Source organism: Argentina silus (assembly GCF_951799395.1).
Source record: "Argentina silus genome assembly, chromosome: Y".
Taxonomy (NCBI): domain Eukaryota; kingdom Metazoa; phylum Chordata; class Actinopteri; order Argentiniformes; family Argentinidae; genus Argentina; species Argentina silus.
The window spans coordinates 20,910,277-20,932,073 of NC_139654.1; the positions used below are offsets into that span (position 1 = coordinate 20,910,277).

General features: G+C 44.9%; 1 protein-coding gene across 5 annotated transcripts in view; it reads right to left on the reverse strand.

Annotated features, from left to right (window-relative positions):
- The window catches only part of LOC310824268 (CSC1-like protein 2), a 50,629-nt gene extending 29,356 nt beyond the window's left edge, over nucleotides 1-21,273 (reverse strand). For 3 of the 5 annotated variants that reach the window (XM_083697122.1, XM_083697119.1, XM_083697118.1), the window contains exons 1-3: nucleotides 16,340-16,419; nucleotides 3,536-3,756; nucleotides 3,039-3,118 (exon numbers count right to left, since the gene is read on the reverse strand). In XM_083697122.1, the coding sequence (XP_083553248.1) occupies nucleotides 3,039-3,118; nucleotides 3,536-3,756; nucleotides 16,340-16,364 (326 nt within the window). In that variant the 5' untranslated portion in view covers nucleotides 16,365-16,419. Of the gene's footprint in view, nucleotides 1-2,706; nucleotides 2,765-3,038; nucleotides 3,119-3,535; nucleotides 3,757-16,339; nucleotides 16,420-21,214 lie in introns of those variants that run through there. The other 2 variants (XM_083697120.1, XM_083697121.1) reach the window with 2 other exon arrangements.
- Between the last annotated feature and the right edge of the window lie 524 nt (nucleotides 21,274-21,797).

The following is a 21,797-nucleotide window of genomic DNA, read 5'->3' on the forward strand; positions in this document are numbered from 1 at the left end:
TTTAGCCGAAACAATCACTTAAATTTGACACTGTTGGATAGCATAACATGATAGCTTAATAAGAAGCATCACACGCTGTATTTATAATAATATAACGTGTCTCATGTCCTATAGGCTATTATTTGTCTATAAAATATTGATTTAGCTACCGTTTTGAGACTATAGTCTGGGAGTCCTAATTCCGCTTGCTTCTTTTTGAGCTCTCTCTTTCGGGGTCAGCTGTGAGAGAAGACTGCAGTAATGGCATGGCAGACTGAGGGCACGCTCTATCCGTTGCCTGGACACTACATTTGGACACTGTCACCGCCAGATTGAGGTTGTGGCCAAAACAGTTGAGCTATGGCCAATTCAGGGCCCTGATGGCGGCTGCAATGTTTAGGAGGGACTGTTAAGATGTAGCTTAACTTAATACAGCTGAGTAGGCTACCACATTTTCAATTTACCAGAAGTTAGTAGTAAAAGTCAAAACACTGATCCTGAGTCAGACTGTCATGAGACTAAGGTCTACATTTTCTCTGTTTGTTACAAAATCAGCTCCCGGCCTGCTCCTCCACCCTCTCTCTTTCTCAGAAACCCAGCTGTACTAAAGCAGCAACATCTGATAGGCTAAGGGTTATAGGCTGAAAGGAGAGCGATACTGCTTTGCCTCCGGTAGACTAAAGTGATGGAGCATCCCATCATGTCTTTTCTGGGCTTCAGAGAGAGACCTGAAGCAGTGTGTAGTCCCCCTCCCCTCCCGTCAGACATTGTCCTCAGGAGTCAAAGGAAGGAGTTGAATCAGTCATTAGGACAGGCACCATTGCTGGCTGCTCACAGAGAATCTAGGTTAGGAAAATTCACAACCCTGGCTATTCCACCATCCACACATACTCGTGTGGGCATTTGGAAAGAACAGGCTGTAAATATTAGACAACCAATTATTCTTTAACAGCAAAAGTGTGAGGGAACTACTACCACTGCACTAACAGCAAAAGCACATAGTGCCCTGCGTAAGTAATGGGACAGTGAAGCCGTAGACTAAAGACCCGTCTCTTAAGGCTACATCTTGACTGTCTCTCCTAAAGACCTCTTCACCCCCCACGACCGCCCTGTACAGTTCCTCTACTGTAAATAATAATAAAAAATAAAAAAAGTAATCATTCCTTCTTCTAGCATTGTGACTGCCAATGGCCCCTGGTCCGAGCATGGACATTTTTTTTTCTTATGATGACTGATTTATAGATGATTCACTTAGACAAATGTACTTGTTGTAAGTCGCTTTGGATAAAAACGTCTGCTAAATGTCAAAAATGTAAATGTAAATGAAGCATTTTCTGTTCTTTTGGCTCTACACTCCAACTATGAGGTTAAAGTAGAGATTATATTCTCATCTTTTATTTGATGGTATTTGTGAACATATTGGCTTCACCATTCAGAAATTCTGTATAAAAATAACACTTTTAATGCATAGTCCCCCTATTTTAGGATACCCAAAAGTAATGGGACAATTGGCTTGACAGGTGTTTCTGGTAAGTAAGGTGTGTTCCGTCACGTCAATGTGTAGTATTTGAAGGAATCTGTATCACAGGAATTGGTCCTGTGAATAGATGTCTGTCTTGACCTCTTATTGAACTTCCATTCATACTACTTCTTACACTCTCACAGTTATGTCCCTTGGGGGGGGTGCTCACGGACAACTGATACAAGCTGTGTAATGTGCTATTAAGTAGAGCCTTGTGCGTCAGAAGCCATGTTTTGAGAACATAAGATGGTGGGGAATTTAGACACTGTGGCCCCGGGGCGAGACACAAGTGTCACAGGACTAAGTTCTGTGAATTAGATATCCGTCCTTTCCACACACATGTTTTAGAAGGTCTTTTCAGTATATAACAAGTTTTTGTCAGAGAGTCTTTGGGAGTAAACAAGTATTCTATTTTAACCTGGGGTATGTTGTTGCTCTCTCCTTGCAAGTTTTTCCTTTCTGTTGATTATTAATGCTGTATTTATTTTTAGAACATTGATTGAGTATTCAATGAACGATAATACATTTTCTCATTTGATTTATCCCAATTGATGACACTGGTGTCAGTCTCACATTTTTTATTTCGTGTGAAAAAAGTGATTTCCTACATATTGATTCTAGGCCTTTGGAGTTTGCTATTGGTGTCTGTCAACATGAGGACTAAAGAGGTGTCAATGAAAGTCAAGGAAGCCATTATTTGGATGAAAAATCCCCCTAAAAAACAAATCAAAAACATAGCCAAAACCATAGGCTTGCCAAAATCAACAGTTTTGAACATCATTAAAAAGAAAAAGCACTGGTGAGCTCAGCAATCGCAAAGGGGCTGGTAGGCAAAGGAAGACTTCCACAGTGGATGACAAAAGTGAATGCTCACCATAATTCAGAAACCCCCCCAAAAACTGTCCCACAGATCAGGAACACCCTCTAGGAGGTAGGCAGTTATTGCATGCAAAGGATTGTCCACCAAATACTAAACATGACTGCTTAATTTGGACATTTGACCCATTACTTTTGGGTACGCTGAATTAGGGGGACTATGCATAAAAAGTGGTGTAATTTCTGAATGGTGAAACCAATATGTACACAAACACCATAAAATAAAAGTGAATGTCTACTTTAACCTCACAGTAATTTGACTTCAAATACAAACTGTTGGAGTGTAGAGCCAAAAGAATAAAAAAATACTTCACTTTCCCATTACTTACTCAGGGCACTGTATTTCACTTGACATGGGGGGAGAAACTATAAGAAAAGTGATGACATTTCCTAGATCCTCCATTTGAGACCATGGCTCATGACTCTGAAAAACAGCAGTTGTAGACCAAACATTGAATCTATTGAATCTATGAATCTATACAAAACCCATTAGGTTGCAAAGGTGACCAAGTTATGTGGGAGTGGCACAGCCCCAGAAACCAGAGAAACCAGAGTTTCTGGTCAGTGCTGACAGTGGTCTTCCTCTGCTGTTCACCCGTCTTCATGACAGTGGTAGTCTCAGCAATCTGTCTCATCAATGTGTGTTGTCATGTGGAGTTACCTGTCTGCATCAGTCACCAGTGCCAAGCGCCCATAGTCCCATGCTACCTTCCGTAAGATGGAAAACATAAACAGCAACACCTAGGAGGGGTAAAACAAACACAGGCAGGACGTCACTTACAGGGAGATGTCCTCAGGTACACAGAGATAGTAGTAGACTGTACACCAAGGACAGCAGGGTGTTTATTTAAATAGCCTAGAGGTTTCCAGGCCCTTTCATGAGGGCCTGGTTTATGTAATGTGTCATACACACTTAGGACAAGCCTGCAATAAACCAGTGAAGCAGTTTTCGAAGTAGCCTACAGTTGCATCTGTACAAAGGAAAAACAGGATAGTCAACTGGGCACATCATGACAAAAGATGAATCTGACGTGGTGCATAAAACAAAAGATAGGCATTGATGTAGTACTTCACAGCAGTGACAGCAGTGCCATATTACGGTTCTGGCCACCTCAGCTATGACCCCTGACCCTTTATTTGACTGAGGCGGTCACTCACCAGGAAGCACATGAAGTCAAGGGCGAGGACAGTGGGCACCCCTCCGAAGGGCAGGCCCTGCAGCACAGTGCTGCGGATGCGGGCCGTGTAGCAGTAGTCCCTGGAGGTGTCCACAGAGGTGTTGGACTGCTGGGTGGGGCAGTTGGAACATGCCTGGGCCCCCCACAGGCCCATCATCAGGAACAGCACACTGTTCATGCTCACTGTAGCATCTTTAACACCTGCAAACAGGAAATTAAATAACATTACCTTTGAATACACGTGTCAACAAGAGCCCAGCATTCAACACCATTGTCCCCTCCAAGCTCGTCACCAAGCTCAAGGACCTGGGTCTCAACACCTCCCTATGTAACTGGATCCTGGACTTCCTGACGGGCAGACCCCTATCACCTCATCCACTCTGACTCTCAACACAGGGGCTCCCCAGGGCTGGGTGCTCAGCCCCCTTTTACTCCTTGTTCACCCACAAATGCGTGGCCACGCACAGCTCCAACTCCATCATAAAGTTTGCTGATGACACCACTGTGGTTGGCTTGATACCGAAAAACTATGAGTCAGCCTACAGGGATGAAGTAAGAGTCCTGGTGGACTGGTGCCAGGACAACAACCTCTCCCTGAACATCAGCAAAACCAAGCTGACCAAAACCGAGCTGATCATGGACTTCAGGAGGAAGCCCCATCCACATCGGCGGGGCTGCAGTGGAGAGAGTCTGCAACTTCAAGTCCTTGGTGTCCACATCACTGAGGACTGAACATGGTCACACCACACCCACGCTGTGATTCCTCAGGCGGCTGAGGAAATTCAGTATGGACCCCACAGAGCTTTACAAACTTTTACAGATGCACCACAGAGAGTATCCTGATCCTGATGTATCACCATCTGGTACGGCAGCTACACCGCCCGCGACCGTAAGGCTATTCAGAGGGTGGTGAAAACGGCCCAGTAAATCACGGGCCGCAAGCTACCAGCCATTCAGGATGGTTGGGAAGATCATCTGAGACCCCAGCCACGCCCTGTTCTCTCTGCTGCCTTCTGGCAAAAGGTACCGGAGCATCCAGTCCCGGACCAACAGGTTCTGGAACAGTTTCTACCCCCAGGCCATAAGACTGCTCAACTAAGCACTGCCCCCCCCACAGTCTTATTACAGCAGGCAGAAAAGATCTCCTATAGCGGTCCTTCGTGCAACGTGGTTGTAATAATCTGTTGCTAAAGGAGCTTCTCTGCTCTGCCACAGTGTTATGTAGGGGATGGGAGGGATTGTCCATGATGGCTAGGAGTTTGGTCCACATCCTCCTATTGGCCACCTCCTGCACAGTGTCTAGGGTGACACCGAGGACAGAGCCAGCTTTCCCAAGCTTGTTCAGCCTCTTGGTGTCACCTTCCTTGATGCTTCCCCCCCAACATACCACTGCGTACAGCACTGCGCTGGCCACCACTAACTGGTAGAACATGTTTAGCAGAGTCCTGCACACGCCAAAGGACCTGAGCCTCCTCAGGAAAAAGAGCCGGCTCTGGCCCCTCTTGCACAGGACATCTGTGTTACCAGTCCAGTCCAGTTTATTGTCCAGGTGCACCCCCAGGTACTTGTAGCTCTGGACCACCTCCACGTCCTCTCTCCGAATGGAAAGAGGAGACAGGGGGACACTAGTCCTCCTAAAGTCCACCACCATCTCCTTTGTCTTGCTGATAGAGTCGCAGCTGGCTCTGCTCACACCACTCAACAAAATTGTCCACCAGTACTCTGTACTCAGTCTCCTGGCCTCCACTGACACATCCCACAATAGCAGACTGCAGGGAGTCCAAGGAAGTCTTCACCAGGGGCCTCATGTGTGCTAGTACCAGTCTTTCCATGGTCTTCATGATGTGGAATGTTATACATACCCCCCTATTTCAGGGCACCAAAACCAATGGGACAATTGGCTTGACAGGTGTTTCTGGTAAGTCAGGTGTGTTCCGTCACATCATTTATGCAGGCAAAAGAGAGATGTCAATGTCTAGTATTGATTCTAGGCTGGTGAGCTCAGCAATGGAAAACGGGTTGGTAGGCCAAGGAAGACGTCCACAGTGGATGACCAAATAATGCTCACAATTAAGAAAAACCCCAAAACAACTGTCCCACAGATCAGGAACGCGCTCCAGGAGGTAGGCGTGAGTGTGTCAGAGACTATCGTCAGCAGATTACGTCACCAGCCGAACTACAGACGCTTCACTGCAAGGCGCAAACCACTAGTTATCCTCAAAAAGGATGGCGGGGTTACAGTTTGCTTAAAAGTACCTAAAAAGTCTGCAGAGGTCTGGAAAAAGGTCTTGTGGACATATACAATGAATATTACCATGTACCAGTGACTGCAAGTGAAAAGTTTGGAGAAAAATTGATCTGCCCAAAATGTATAGCATACCACCTCATCTGTGAAACATGGTGCATGGGGTGTTATGGTTTGGGCATGTACAGCTGCCACTAGAACGAGCTCACTTGTCTTAATAGATTATTGCAACTGCTGACAGCAGCAGCAGAATGTATTCTGAAGTCTACAGAAACATCTTGTCTGCTTGAGTACAAGCAAATGCCTCCAAATTAATTGGATGGCGCTTCATTATCAAAAGGTCTTCAGATTTAAATCCAATTGAACATGCATTTCATTTCCTGATAATATTTTTAGGCAAAAAGACCTCAAAACAAACAACAACTGCAGATGGCTGCAGTACAGGCCTGGCAGAGCACCACCAGAAAAGATTAAAAAAAATTGCTGATATCATCCAAAAAGTGGTAACTTTGAGCAGGTAAAACCTTTAGGAGGCAATGCTTTCTATAACAGACTAAAAGGAACTCTCAAAAGCTATGCTCTGGGGAGACTAACAGGCAGTCTGGTGTTCATGTAAATGCCTTCTGAGTTCTGTGCATCTGCCCTTCGACCCACTAAGACCAACATTAACACTGCTGCTCATCCGCTCTAACACAAACTCATATATACTCTCCTTGGAATGCTGACATCACCAGAGAGAGAGGATGATGTGTAGCTGAACAATAGACTGAGAGGGCAGAGGGTTCAAACAGACCAGTCAACCTAGAGAGGAGACAACATACCCACTGTGCCCTTTAACTACACTGCTGGACCCATTACCAGGTCTCTATCCATTGGACAGACAGCTTCATCTAGCATCGTAGAATAGGAGAGCATAAAAACAATGACAAATACCATGCATGTTCAGACTCATGTAGGGAATTGGTTTGAAACTTTGAACAGTGAAGGGCTTCTAGACATAAGAGCACAACTCTCAAATCAGTCGGCAACCTTCACACAAACAGTAGAAAACTGTGTCAATGTCAGCAAACCGCTACAGAAGTAGTATCAGCCACACCACCCCTATTCCACTAAATGACATGAAAACATTGTGCCATCTATCCACCTACCTGATGCTGGTTGCTATGGTACCACAGGTCTGGCAAACATTCATAATGCAAACAAACATAAGGGGATGAAGGCAATGAGGAAGAAACTCACGATCCCTTTTTGAAACTCAATTTAGGCTACTCAGAAAACTCAAGTTCAACTGGCCAAGGAGAATCTCCAAACCAGAAAGGGAGAATAATAAGACCAACACTTTAGTGACAGTCGAAGTCAGTCCTTGAGTGGTCCCTCAAATGAGGAGGCAAATCTTATAGATTCTACAACATACTGGTAAATCTATCTGGACAACACCCAGGCTAAGTGGAACAATGGACAACAGCCACAGAGCAGCTCCAACAGCGTTGATGTAACCAGAGTAGCTCCAACAGTGTTGATGTAGACTAGATGAATAAACTTTTATCTTCCCTCCTCTGTTATCCTGCCTGTTAATTTCTAAATTACAAATAGACTGCCAACTAATTAGAACATTGAGCTGACCCAAACATAATTTGTTGTTTAAGTATTGGAACAGAAGGCCTAGGAGGAGAATAAGCGTAGATGAACAAACACTGATGCCAGTGCTTAAAGGCGCAATATTATCAACAAATAATTTGTATCTGGTATACGTATATTTACACATCTTTTCCTCATTATTGCTTTACATTACGTTGTGCTTGTTTGCACTTGTTATCATGCGTTATTGGCGCTTCTATGTGTGCCCTGGTCAGGTGAACTTGCTGGTTGAGGTAGAAAACATTTGGACTTCTCTTAATAAAAAAGCAGCAATTACTGCGATCAATAACTGATAACTACACCTACAATGACCGGAAAATGAATGCTTAGGATGGCTGTGTAGATAACGAGATAAACATGTCCCTTTGGCTATTTTCAGTGAGCTGCGCATAAAGAATGGCCACATATCGTTCTCCCTGGTTCTGCACGGAGAGTGACACAAACAGGACAGATTTGTTGTTGTATAATTTTTTCAAAGAATAGGGCAACGTAATATCGCTAATAGCAATATCGCTTCCTAATCAATATATTTCCTGTTACCCTATTGAAAATGCATTTTGACAACGTAAACGTGGGCTTTGATCAATGCCTTTCACAAAACCATTTGGTTGTCTTCATAGAAATTGACTGCGTTGTAACAATCACCTTAGCTGATTGTTAAAATATGGAACAAGTGACATATCTCAGATCTTGACTTTGGTTCTAAATATCTTTTTTTTATTTATTTTTTTTATACAAAATTGCTTATTTGGGACAAAACATTGGATATTTACAATGCCTATAGAAAGTCATCATACCCCTTTGAAATAGTTACTATATTTGTCGTACAGCCTGAAATCAAAACCCATTAAAAAAAATAACTTTTTCCAGCTTTATGTACAAATTTAGCCATACAACATCAAACTAATGAAAAAAAAGGCGACAGTTCTGAACATTTATAAAAAATGAAAAACAAGAATAACAGGGTTGGAAAAGTCATCAGTCCCCTGATTTAATACTTTGTAGAGCCACCTTTTGCTGCAATTACAGCCATCAATCTGTTTGGATATGTCTCTACTAGCTTTGCACACCTAGATTGGAGAATATTTGCCCATTCTTCCTTGCAGAATTGTTCGAGTTCAGTCAAATTCCGTGGTGAGCGGCGATGGACTGCTCTCTTCAAATCCATCCACAGGTTTTCTATCGGATTTAAGTCAGGGCTCTGACTTGGCCACTCAAGGACATTCACCTTTCTATCCTTAAGCCACTGCGTTGCTCTTTTGGCGGTATGTTTAGGATCGTTGTCGTGTTGGAAGGTGAATGACCTGCCCATTTTCAGCCGTCTAGCAGAGGGACACAGGTTGTCCTCAATAATTTGGGTGTACTGAATAGAAACATCCCCACAACATAATGTTGCCACCACCATGCTTCACAGTAGGTATGGTGTATTTTGGGTGGTGCGCTGTGTTTGGTTTTCGCCAATAGCGCTTGGAGTTCAGTCCAAAAAGTTCAATCTTAGTCTCGTCTGACTATAAAACCTTTTTCCACATGACAACAGAATCTTCCAGGTGTGTTTTTGCATAGCACAAACGAGACTGACTGTGGCACTTTTTCAGAAAAGGCTTCTTTCTTGCTACCCTGCCATACAGGCCAGCTTTGTGTAAAGCTTGTGAGATTGTTGTCACATGCACAGACAGACCATTCCCAGCCATAAAGACTTGTAAGTCCTTCAAAGTTGCCTTTGGCCTCTTGGTAGCTTCTCTGATCAATGTCCTCCTGGCTCGGTCATCCAGTTTGGACGGACGGCCTGATCTAGGCAAGGTGTTGGTGGTGCCATACGCCTTCCACTTCTTAATGATGCTCTGAACGGTACTCAGAGGGATAGCTAAAGCCTTCGAAATCTTTTTGTAGCCTTCACCTAACTTGTGCCTTCCTACAACTTTATCCCGGAGGCCTTTCGAAAGTACTTTTCCAACCGGTGAATTCTTTGCAGAACCATGCACTAGTAGTTGAATCCTCAAGAAACAGCTGGTTTTATTCTGAAGTAATCAAAACCACTACAATTGATGTCAGGTGGAAGGCAATTAGCCTGGTGTTTGATCTGGAAGTTGATTGGTTGCACCTGAGCAAGTTTATAATGGTATACTCTAAGGGGCTGATCACTTAACCAAACCAGGTATTTCACTAATTCATTTTTAATAATTGTCTGTGGTGACTAGACACCTACTGGTTGAGCGTAGACGAATTCACGACATTACCCAGGTGCCTTAGCGTGGTGAGGGTTGGACAAATTATGTCAGTAAATAGGAAGTGTGAATGAGTTGTTGTTGAATGGTAGAGTGTGTAATGGCAAAAAATATATTTGTACTATTTTGTTTTAGTTTTATACTGAAATGTATTGACCTTTCTGTGACCCAATGTACTTTGTTATTTTTAATTATGTGACTGAGGAAGAACCAAAACCGACTGCTCCTTCTCCTTGCATCAAAGATGTTATGTGACCTTGGAACACTCCTAACTGCAGGCTGAGGTTAGAGATAGTGGCTCACAACGCCTACGCTTCTTTCCCAGCTTCTTTATTAGCAAATAGGTGCAAGATATGTTTACCCCTAGACCTATGACGTATGAGCATTGGAGTTAAGGATGGTCTTCTCCTCATTCACAGCATCAGTATCTGAATCCACACTGTTGGTGAAGGAATGCTGATCCAGCTGACCAACGTTGTATAATACTTTCTATATGCATTAAAACTCTCAACTGAGACCAAACATCGTTAATTGTTGTTCACTGAAAGATTTCCATAACAAGTGCAAAATAAACATGGAGATTGTTGCAACTTTGAACTGGTGATCCTCGAGATTCTTCAGATCCCGCAAACCACTACAATTGGTGACCCTGACGTGAGTTTTTTGGACGTTTTTCAAAGCTTTTTTGAACATGGCGAATGCAGTTGCTCTCAAGTTGCCTGAGTTTTGGGAGCACAATGTTAGCGCTTGGTTTGTGCAGGCTGAAGCCCAGTTTGCCATCAGGGATATAACTTCAGAGGACACGAAATATTACTATGTGGTAGCGTCTCTGAAGGGTTCAACTGCTGCGCGGGTGATAAACCTGATAGAAAACCCACCAGCCAGGGACAAATATACCACTCTTAAAGGACACCTGAAGGGAGTTTTTGGATTGACAGAACCAGAACGAGCTCGGCAGCTCCTGTCTCTCCCTGGGCTTGGAGACTCAAAGCCCTCAGAGTTAATGGACCATATGCTGGCTCTGCTTGGCAATCACCAACCATGTTTCCTTTTTAGGGAGCTATTTCTGCAGCAACTCCCAGACCAGATTCGTTTGCATTTAACCAGTTCTGTGAAGGTAGACCTTCGTGAGTTGGCCAAGGAGGCTGATGTTATTTTTTCAGCTGGGAGGAAGACTTTTTCGGTCACGCCCTTTACCAACACCAGCACTACCGGTGTGGAAGGCATGCATCAACCGCACACACACACCGTCTCCGCCAGCGCTGTGGCTCGCCGTGGGAAGTCAAGTCTCTGTTTCTATCATGGCAAGTTTGGTGACAGAGCAAAGAAGTGCCTCCCACCATGTAGCTGGTCGGGAAACGCATTGGCCGCCACCCATTAGCAGCACTGAGTGTCGGCCCATCCAGCAGTTTGCTGTTCATTACTGACTCTAATTCCGGCCGTAGATTTCTTTGTGACACTGGAGCTCAGGTCAGCATTCTGCCTGCATCAGCCTTGGATATTCGAACAGCCAAAGTGGGACCCAACCTTGAAGCGGCGAATGGCACCCCCATCCCCACGTTTGGCACACGGCCCTTAACACTGTGCTTTGCTGGACAACGTTTCTCTTGGGACTTTGTGTTGGCGAAGGTGTCCACCCCTCTCCTGGGTGCTGATTTCCTCTGCGCTAATGGGCTGCTGGTGGATGTGGGTAACCGTCAGCTGGTCAACGCTGAGACCTTCTGCTCACTGGCTTGTGAGCACAGCACCGCTACATCAACAAGGCTGGCCGCTGCCCTTTCACCGGCTGATGATATCGCCCGACTCCTGCTGGAATTTTCAGACATCACAACGCCGACGTTTTCAGCGAGCTCCATAAGACACAACGTGACTCACTTCATACCAACCAGCGGTCCACCGGTACATGCTCGAGCCCGCCGGCTGGACCCACACAAGTTGGCGATCGCCAAGGAGGAGTTCAGCTCCATGGAGAGACTTGGCATCATTCGTCGGTCGGACAGTCCCTGGGCCTCGCCTTTGCACCTGGTGCCCAAGGCCAATGGAGGATGGCGCCCGTGTGGTGATTACCGGCGGCTCAATGATGCCACTACACCGGACCGGTATCCTGTTCCCTATATTCAGGATTTTTCAGCCCACCTGGCGGGAACAGTTATTTTTTCAAAGGTGGATCTCATTCGGGGGTATCACCAGGTGCCAGTCCATCCTGGCGACATCCCCAAAACGGCAGTCATCACGCCGTTTGGCCTTTTTGAGTATTTACGAATGCCTTTCGGTTTGAAGAACGCCGCCCAAACTTTTCAGCGGTTGATGGACTCAGTGCTGCGTGATTTGCCTTTTCTTTTTGTTTACCTGGATGATATCCTGGTGGCCAGTACATCCGAGGCAGACCACCTGTCACACCTCCGCCTCCTCTTTACTCATTTGCGGCAGCACGGCTTGATTGTCAATCCAGCGAAATGCCAGTTTGGGGTGCCCTCCATTGATTTTCTCGGCCATCACATCACTTCTACCGGGGCAACCCCATTGCCCTTAAAGGTGGAGGCGGTGCGGCAGTTCCCACGCCCCACAACGGTGAAGGCCCTACAGGAGTTCCTGGGGATGGTACATTTTTATCATCGCTTCATTCCACGAGCAGCCCACCTCATGCGCCCCCTGTATGGGGTCCTTAAGGACAAACCTCCCAAGCACATTGTTGACTGGTCTAGTGAAATGTCGGGATCATTCTCTGCCATCAAGGACGCGCTGGCGAACGCAACCATGCTAGCACATCCTGTGCCGGATGCCCCCATTGCTGTGACATCTGATGCCTCGGACCGCGCAGTTGGTGCGGTGTTGGAGCAGCGAATTGACGGGGTTTGGCAGCCACTTGCTTTTTTTAGCCGGCAGCTCCGTGCTAGTGAGCAAAAGTACAGCACGTTTGACCGTGAGCTACTCGCCCTCTACCTGGCAGTCAGACATTTCCGTTTCCTCCTAGAGGCTCGACCATTCACTGCTTTCGTGGACCACAAGCCTTTAACTTTCGTCATGGCTAAGGTGTCGGAACCATGGTCGGCCAGGCAACAGCGTCATCTGTCCTACGTTTCTGAGTTCACCACAGACATACAACATATAGCAGGGAAACAGAACACCGTGGCCGACTGCCTTTCTCGCACCTTCACCAGCGCTGTCCACCTCGGCGTCGATTATGCCCGCATGGCTGTGGACCAAGCCGCTGACCCTGACATTCAGGCCTGGAGGACGGCGACTACAGGGCTTCGGTTGGTGGATGTCCCTTTTGATGATAAGGGTACGACGCTGCTTTGTGTCTACTGGCCAGTCCCGTCCTCTGGTACCCAAGATGTGGAGACGGACGGTTTTTGAGGTCGTACATGGCCTGTCACACCCGGGCCGGAAGCCATCGCAGCGTCTAGTGACAGGGAAATTTGTCTGGCCTGGCATGAAGAAGGACATTCGCGGCTGGGTCAACACATGCATTGCATGCCAGCGCACAAAAATCCATCGGCATGTGAAGGCGCCATTGGAGAAGTTCACAGTCCCGGAACGGCGTTTTGACCACGTCAACGTGGACTTGGTTGGACCTCTTCCTCCCTCCGGAGGGTTCACCCATCTCCTAACGATGGTGGACAGAACGACACGGTGGCCGGAGGTGGTTCCACTGTCAGGAACAACGACAGCTGAGGTGGCCCGTGGATTCATTGGGGTTTGGATTGCCCGGTTCGGGGTTCCCGCTGACCTCTCCTCAGACCGGGGGCCACAATTCACCTCACAGCTGTGGACCTCTATCACTCAGCAGTTGGGTATTTCACTCCATCGGACTACAGCATACCATCCCCAGGCCAATGGCCTGTGTGAGCGCTTTCATCGTTCCATGAAGGCAGCGCTGAAAGTGGACCTCCAGGGCAATAGCTGGATCGACAGGCTACCCTGGGTGATGCTGGGACTTCGTACTGCACCTAAGGAGGACCTCCTCTCTTCTTCGGCGGAGCTCGTCTATGGCCAGGCCCTTAGAGTGCCGGGTGATTTTTTTCCTTCGGTTACCGTTCCCTGGTCGGCACCAGAGCAACTGCGTGATCTCTGGGACAGGGCAAGTGCCTTTAAGCCGACTCCCACTTCAAATCACAGCCTGCCACGCGTCCATGTCCCTCATGATCTCCAGTCAGCGAGATATGTGTTCATCCGCCACGATGCACATAGGAGCCCTCTACAGCCGCCTTACGATGGCCCCTACAGAGTCGTGGAGACAGGCGACAAGACCTTTGTCATTGACATAGGGGGGAATAGGGAGCATATCTCGGTGGACCGCCTGAAGCCAGCTCATCTGGATGGGGAACGCGAAGTGGAGGTGGCTCGTCCACCACGCCGTGGCCGCCCTCCTGCTGGTACGGGCACGAAGAGAAATCCTAGTGATTCCGGGCCAGGCTCTCCATCCCAGGTTCGGGAGTCCAGTAGCCGCTTTGGACGGGTCATCCGAGCCCCGGCGCGTTATGGGAAGTCAGTGTTTGTGAATTCTGGGGGGGACCTGTGTGGTGACTAGACACCTACTGGTTGAGCGTAGACGAATTCACTACATTACCCAGGTGCCTTAGCGTGGTGAGGGTTGGACAAATTATGTAAGTAAATAGGAAGTGTGAATGAGTTGTTGTTGAATGGTAGAGTGCAAAATAAACACGGAGATTGTTGCAACTTTGAACTGGTGATCCTCGAGATTCTTCAGATCCCGCAAACCACTACATGTCCAGAATTTTTATTTTTTTTATTTTCACTTTGATGATGAGGGTTATAATGTGTTCATACAGCTCAAAAAAGTTAGATTTGATTTATTTAAATTTCCAGGGTGTAATGTGACAAAAGGTAAAGATTTCACAGGGTATGATGACTTTCTATAGGCACTGTATATACTTATATTTAGAACATGGTTTTTCATCTTAAAATGTTCAACTTTGACTGGAGGAGGTCTTTAAGGTTTCAACAGCATAAGCAAAGATGTCTCATGTTTCAGTTAAACCATTAATATCAGGGTTTTTCTTGGCTCAAAAAGGGCTTAGGTGCGGGATGGTCGCAGCTGGTAGGGGGGGGTCCCAAATTCATGACATTGTTCAGTGGAAAGGTTTGGCGCTAATTGAGTCGTCAGTTTGGTTAGTCTAGCAACAGTAGCAAAAAGACTGTGTGTATTATTAACATCCCTGTTAATGATATCAGAAAAGAAGGACTTTCTGGCTCAATTCAATTCAATGTTAAAAAGGTGCAGTTTCTCTTTGTACAGCTCAAAATGAAAATCAAGTTTGTTTTTTCTGCTCTGCGACACTCTTTTTTAAACATTGTCACTGAACCAGTATATCTCCAAGGAGCTCTTTCTTTACCAGAGATTAATTTGATTTTGACAGGAGTGATGTCATTTAATATAGTTTTTGTGACAAAATCATGTAGAAGCTCATTTACTGGGGCAGATGTGAGACTGGGAGTAGATGACAATTCATAGAAATTGAGTGCCAGTATTTTCACCGATATACCGTTTCTTAGTAAGTTGAGACTTACTGAGAATGACCAGGGAGAGATTCAGTTCAAGAAAAATGCAAAAGTGGTCCGACATGGCAACATCAATGGCCGTAATAAATGAAGCTTTAAAACCTCTTGTGATAAATAGATCTAGTGTGTGGCCCAGAATGAGTAGTCCCAGATACATGTTGGCATAATCCAAAAGTGGCTATTAAATTCAGAAGACCTATAGCAAGGATGTCATTTACTGATCTAGATCTTCAAAAGGAAGAGAAATTTCCTAAGTTCACCTGTTTGCACTGAAAGTGGTCAGAAAAGATTATAGCAACTCCTCCCCCTTTCTTAATTTCTCTGGGTGCATCAATAAAGTTGATGTTTGGTGGGGCTGATTCCAACAGTACTGCTGCCCTGTTGTCCATATCAAGCCAAGTCTCTGTGAGGAGTAATAGGTCCAGGTTGTGCTGTGTAATAAGGTAATTGAGATTTATTTGATAGAGACCTTACGTTAAACAATGCTGCCTTAATGGTTTTTGATGGCTGGTGTGGGGGGGACTGCTAACAGGTTAGAATTATTACTTTTTCTATTATTAGAAATCTGCTTCAGCCTAGTGGTAATTCTAACATGAATGGGTATATATATAGTATCTGCATCTGCATAGTATCATAGTTAGTAGTGTATGGAATAGTTATGAAATTTGACAACTTTGCAGTGTGAGTGGAATTCACTCTGTTGACTCTACTACTCGTTACAACAGGAATGGAGAAGGTGCCAAGCACTGACGTAGGCTTTCTTACTTGGAATAGCAAGGCAGCATATTTTTCACTTGGGTCCAGCTGATTATGAGAACATTTCTGGGTACCATAATGTTACAGCTGGAGCCCTGGGGATCTCAGTTATCTTTGCTGGTCTTGATATCAGCACTGCTGCTGAAACACAGTCTTTGGCACAGTCTTGTGTCTCTCTGCTTCGTAGGATGGTAGCGTTATTTCTACGCTGTATGATGGAGGCTGAGGCCTTGGGGGTGGTGAAAAGGGGGGGGTAATGTTGTGGGGGGGGGGGGGGGGGGGGCTTGTGTCGTGGCAGAGGCTAAGGCCTTGGGGGTGGTGAAGGTTGTGGGCTAGCTAGGACAAATTGGAGAAGAGACTGAGATTGGGGGGTGAGTTTAGTGCCGCCATTTACCAGTTGCTCCATTTCTCCCCTCCATCTGGTGACATGGAGGGGAGACGATGGCCTGGAGAAATGTGGTAGATCCAAGGGCTGTGGTCTGACCTGTGAGGGTTTGGTCAGCAGTGTGCCGAACTGGTGTGCATCAGGGCGTGGGGCAGATGGGTGGTGAAGGGCAAAAAGAAAAATGTCCATTAACAGTTTTACACCAGGCCTATTTGGGTAGAGGCCATCTGTTTTGAAAACATATTTGCACCCCCAGAACAGATTGAAGTTGTCAATGAAGTTCAGTCCTTTTACACTACAGGTTCTGGAATGCCATGTATTCAGTCCAAGTAGCTGAACTTATTAATTCCCCTATCAACTGTTGGTAGGGGTCCACTGATGAATGATTCAACTTTTGATTTGTCTGTGTTTAAAAGTTCAGTGAAATCCTGCTTTAGCAGGTCCGATTGCTCTGTGCAAATATCATTGAATCCTACATGCATAATGACTTGAGTAGCTTTTGGTTTATCAGATAGTATTTTGGTTACTTTCTGAGTGATATAAGTTTTAATCGTCTTACCGCGTATGTCTCTGATAGCAGAATCTCCCACAATAAGAGTGTCCGGTTCGGCCACTTGCTGTGACATGGACCCATGTCCGGCTCGGCTGCCTAAGCGAATCCAATTCCTAGGCCTTACATCTGTGCATGTCATGGTCCGTCTCGTCACTCTGCAACTCTCAAGGTATCCCCTCAATACTCACCACCTCAGTACCCACCACAGTTCTGTCTTACCGTTTGCTTGAGTGTTTGTCAAGGTTTCTTCTTCATCTGTTCTTTCTAATCCTACGCTGTAGATACACTCCAACTACGCACCCAACGACAATCGCTCCCCACTGGTTATATAACCGCATTGCATGAAAATGCATCTTTACGGGAGCAAATAGGGAGCTTTTTATTTTTTTATGAGTACAACAATACAGGTGTCCTGTATGACCACATTTAGTTGCCATGAGTTGGCTTTAAATGAAATTCCTTAGATAAGAAAGACAAAAGTCAGTTATTAACACTGATACTGCACAAAGCCTAGGCCTAAACCTCGAGTAGCATAGGATTATGATGATGTCACGGTGCCGCTCAATCTACCGGCAATCAGAGGATACTGGTCTCAAAGGAGTCAGTGATCCATCCTCTACTACCAAACATGGCAATATAAAACCTAAACACAATCCCGAACAAAACCAGCCAGAGTTCTGATGAGATGAGGAGCTGGTTGAAATCAGACTAGGTTGGGTTAAAACGAGACCAAAACGCCCAGAGTTCTGTCAACACGTCAGAGTGCTTCACTGTCCTGAGAGAGCAAAATAACATGCTGCTTTCCAGGACTTTGTCTGGCAAATAGCAACCAGTGATGTCTATTCAGGTAGCCTAAGCATAATCTCTGTTAAATAAGTACATTTTCACAAAAGATAGGAGTAGAACAAGCAACAGTGGACACTGTGCTACCCGGCCCATGAAAATAAAAAGAAGAAAATGTGGACTGTTGTGTCCATACCTTTATTCATTCATTCTATTGCATTCATTATTACATTGGATGATTGTATAATGCATTAGTGTGGTTTACCTGCTGTAATTACATCCTAGGGGGCGCTCTCTAACATAAGGAATGTATACATCTATACACTCACCGGCCACTTTATTAGGTACACCTTGCTAGTACCGGGTTGGACCCCCTTTGCCTTCAGAACTGCCTTAATTCTTTGTGGTATAAATTCAACAAGGTGCTGGAAACATTCCTCAAAGATTTTGGTCCATATTGACATGATGGCATCACGCAGTTGGTGCAGATTTGTCGGCTGCACATCCATGACGCGAATCTCCCGTTCCACCACATCCCAAAGGTGCTCTATTGGATTGAGATCCGGTGACTGTGGAGGCCATTGGAGTACAGTGAACTCATTGTCATGTTCAAGAAACCAGTTTGAGATGATGTGAGCTTTGTGACATGGCACATTATCCTGCTGGAAGTTGCCATCAGAAGATGGGTACACTGTGGTCATAAAGGGATGGACATGGTCAGCAACAATACTCGGGTAGGCTGTGGCGTTTAAACGATGCTCAATTGGTACTAAGGGGCCCAAAGTGTGCCAAGAAAATATCCCCCACCATTACACCACCACCAACCATTGAGTTACTGTTGCCTTATCATCTCGAACCAGTCTGGCCATTCTCCTCTGACCTCTGGCATCAACAAGGCATTTTCGCCCAGAGAACTGCCGCTCAATGGATATTTTCTCTTTTTTGGACCATTCTCTGTATACCCTAGAGATGGTTGTGCATGAAAATCCCAGTAGATCAGCAGTTTCTGAAATACTCAGACCAGCCCGTCTGGCACCAACAACCATGCCACGTTCAAAGTCACTTAAATCACCTTTCTTCCCCATTCTGATGCTCGGTTTGAACTTCAGCAGGTCGTCTTGACCATGTCTACATGCCTAAATGCATTGAGTTGCTGCCATGTGATGGGCTGATTAGATATTTGTGTTACCGAGCAGTTGAACAGGTGTACCTAATAAAGTGGCCGGTGAGTGTAGATATACAAAATTGGACAATAGAAGATTGGAAAATAGTTGCCTGGTCTGATGACTCTCGATTTCTGATGCAACATTCAGATGGTAGGGTCAGAATTTGGCATAAACAACATGAAGGCATGGATCCATCCTGCCTTGTATAAACGGTTCAGGCTGGTGGTGGTGGTGTAATGGTGTGGGGGATATTTTCTTGGCACATTTTAGGCCCCTTGGTACCATCGTTTAAACACTGCAGCCTACCTGAGTATTGTTGCTGACCATGTCCATCCCTTTATGACCACAGTGTACCCATCTTCTGATGGCTACTTCCAGCAGGATAACGCGCCATGTCACAAAGCTCACATCATCTCAAACTGGTTTCTTGAACATGACAATGAGTTCACTGTACTCCAATGGCCTCCACAGTCACCAGATCTCAATCCAATAGAGCACCTTTGGGATGTGGTGGAACGGGAGATTCGCATCATGGATGTGCAGCCGACAAATCTGCAGCAACTGCGTGATGCTATCATGTCAATACGGACCAAAATCTCTGAGGAATGTTTCCAGCACCTTGTTGAATCTATGCCACAAAGAATTAAGGCAGTTCTGAAGGCAAAAGAGGGTCCAACCGGTACTAGCAAGGTGTACCTAATAAAGTGGCCGGTGAGTGTATATCTAAATATCTATATCTGCTATGCGCAATGCATTGTGGTTGTTGAGATGTACAGATGGCTACTAAAGTACCTGTTCCCCTGTTTCTCTGCTTCTGTGTCTGATTGCTAATACTTTCTAAACTAGCTTCAGCTACACAACATGGACATTTAACTTTCACACCATGCATGTTATGCCTAAGTAAACATAAGTGGATGCAGCACCATAAACCCCTAAGAAACTGTAAAACAGTGATCAAGTAACTTAATATTGTAAAGTGGAAATCCCACCATAAAGGGGCTCTCCATTGTGTTAACACTTCTGTGTAACCAACCCTCTGTTTACTTTTTTGACTAAGCAAAAAAAATAAAAAGGGCAGATTAATAACCTCCTGGTGGAAATCTCTAAATGGGCCCACAATTTCCACAGCTGTCTACTAGAACACAATGGTGTATAGAATTGATGTAAAAAAGCATTGGGGCGAGGGAAACATTGAGCACATTCCTGTGATACAATATTCTTTATCAACTGTTATGACACTATGAAAGCAGAACATACATCGAAAATAGCAGTTCTGTTTAAAGAAAGGCTGTATCTCTAATTAATGTGCTGGAGAGAAACAGGTGAGTTTCATGAATAAATAGCTCTAACATGAACATGTACAGTGCCTTCGGAAAGTATTCAGACCCCTTCACTTTTTCCACATTTTGTTGTGTTATAGACTCAATTTAAAATGGATTAAATTTATAAAAAAAAAATTCCATCAATCCACACACAATACCCCAGAATGACAAAGCAAAAACAGATTTTTGGAAATTTCAGTAAATGTATTAAAATTGAAATAGAGAAATACCTCATGTACATAAGTATTCAGACCCTTTGCTATGGCACTCTTAAAATGAGCTAAAATGCAAAAATGTCATCAACAAATCACTCAATAAGTTGAATTGTGTCCATCTTAATGTAAGGATAATAGTTCATGTAATTTTGGAATTAATATTTGTTTTTATAGGCTCTGAGTTGCATAGGAATCAATTCAGTGCTCATACTCTTGTCATTAGGCCAGAGATGACAGAGTAATGACAGCATATTTCTGAGACTAGCAAACTCTTGTCTAGTAGATCATCTGTTTGTTATTAGCCATCAACACTAATCAAGTTACGGATTATCTTCAGCACACTGGCCTGTATTCCTAATACATTTCATTAGCTACAAGATAATTCGGGTCATCGATGGCATGACTACGCATTCAAACTGTAGCTCCCTGACATTGGCTTGACTGAGCTGACAAACGTTGGAACATGATTTGCCAAAAATATAGCCTTACAGCTAGCTAGCTACACCACAATGGACAGGAGCTAGCTAGACATTAGGAGATGCTTGTTTATAGGATAGTCAGATTACGTTGGCTATGTAGCGATTCTAACGGCAAGCTAGCTAACTGTCAATTTAGTACGCTGATGTTTTACTATGAACTTGCTAGCTGGGTATGTTATAAATAAGCTAGCTACGACAGAGACGGTTTTGGCTACAATCGCAGCTAGCTTTCTAGCCGCGATGATGGTGATTCACGACTGTACAGCAGCGATGGTTACTAACTAGTGAGATACAACTCAGTAAGAGAATGTATGTTCTTCCAGAAAAGCGAGTATATCTCATGCAGGACACGATCCGAAAGCTTACCTGATAACAAAAGCCTTGGATTATGTTTTTATCCACACTGACTCTCTTGCTGTGTGCGCTGTGCCAAAAACACGACTAAGAGATCTGATCTGTGTTCTCTGAGCTCCAATAGTGGAACTCCGCCCGTCTACTTCCGGTCTATGTAAATGAGGATTTATTCAAAATAAGACCACCCAAATTAAACTTTATTTTGCATTTAAACATGGTAAATAGGGGTCATGAAACCACAAAAAAATGCTTATCATCTGAACAAATATATATCAATCACAACCATATAATATTTTGTAGTAGTATTGTAGTAAATATACTTAGATGAAGAAAGGAAGCTGCAGAGGTCCGGATGAGTCAGTTTAATCGTCTTTAATTAATCATAACTTCATCATTACATACCACGGCCAGATGTGGGGGCTCCTGTCCAGTCAATTATGTCCCCCCCTATCTAGTCCAGCCGTTCAGTCTTTTATACAAAACAGCCTGCTTTGTCTTCCAGATTTGGGCATGGAATTCCCAGGTCCACGTTGCCCTAAACATTTTCAACCTATACGATGGTGATGTTTACGGTTTTCACCAAATAAGGCTATAC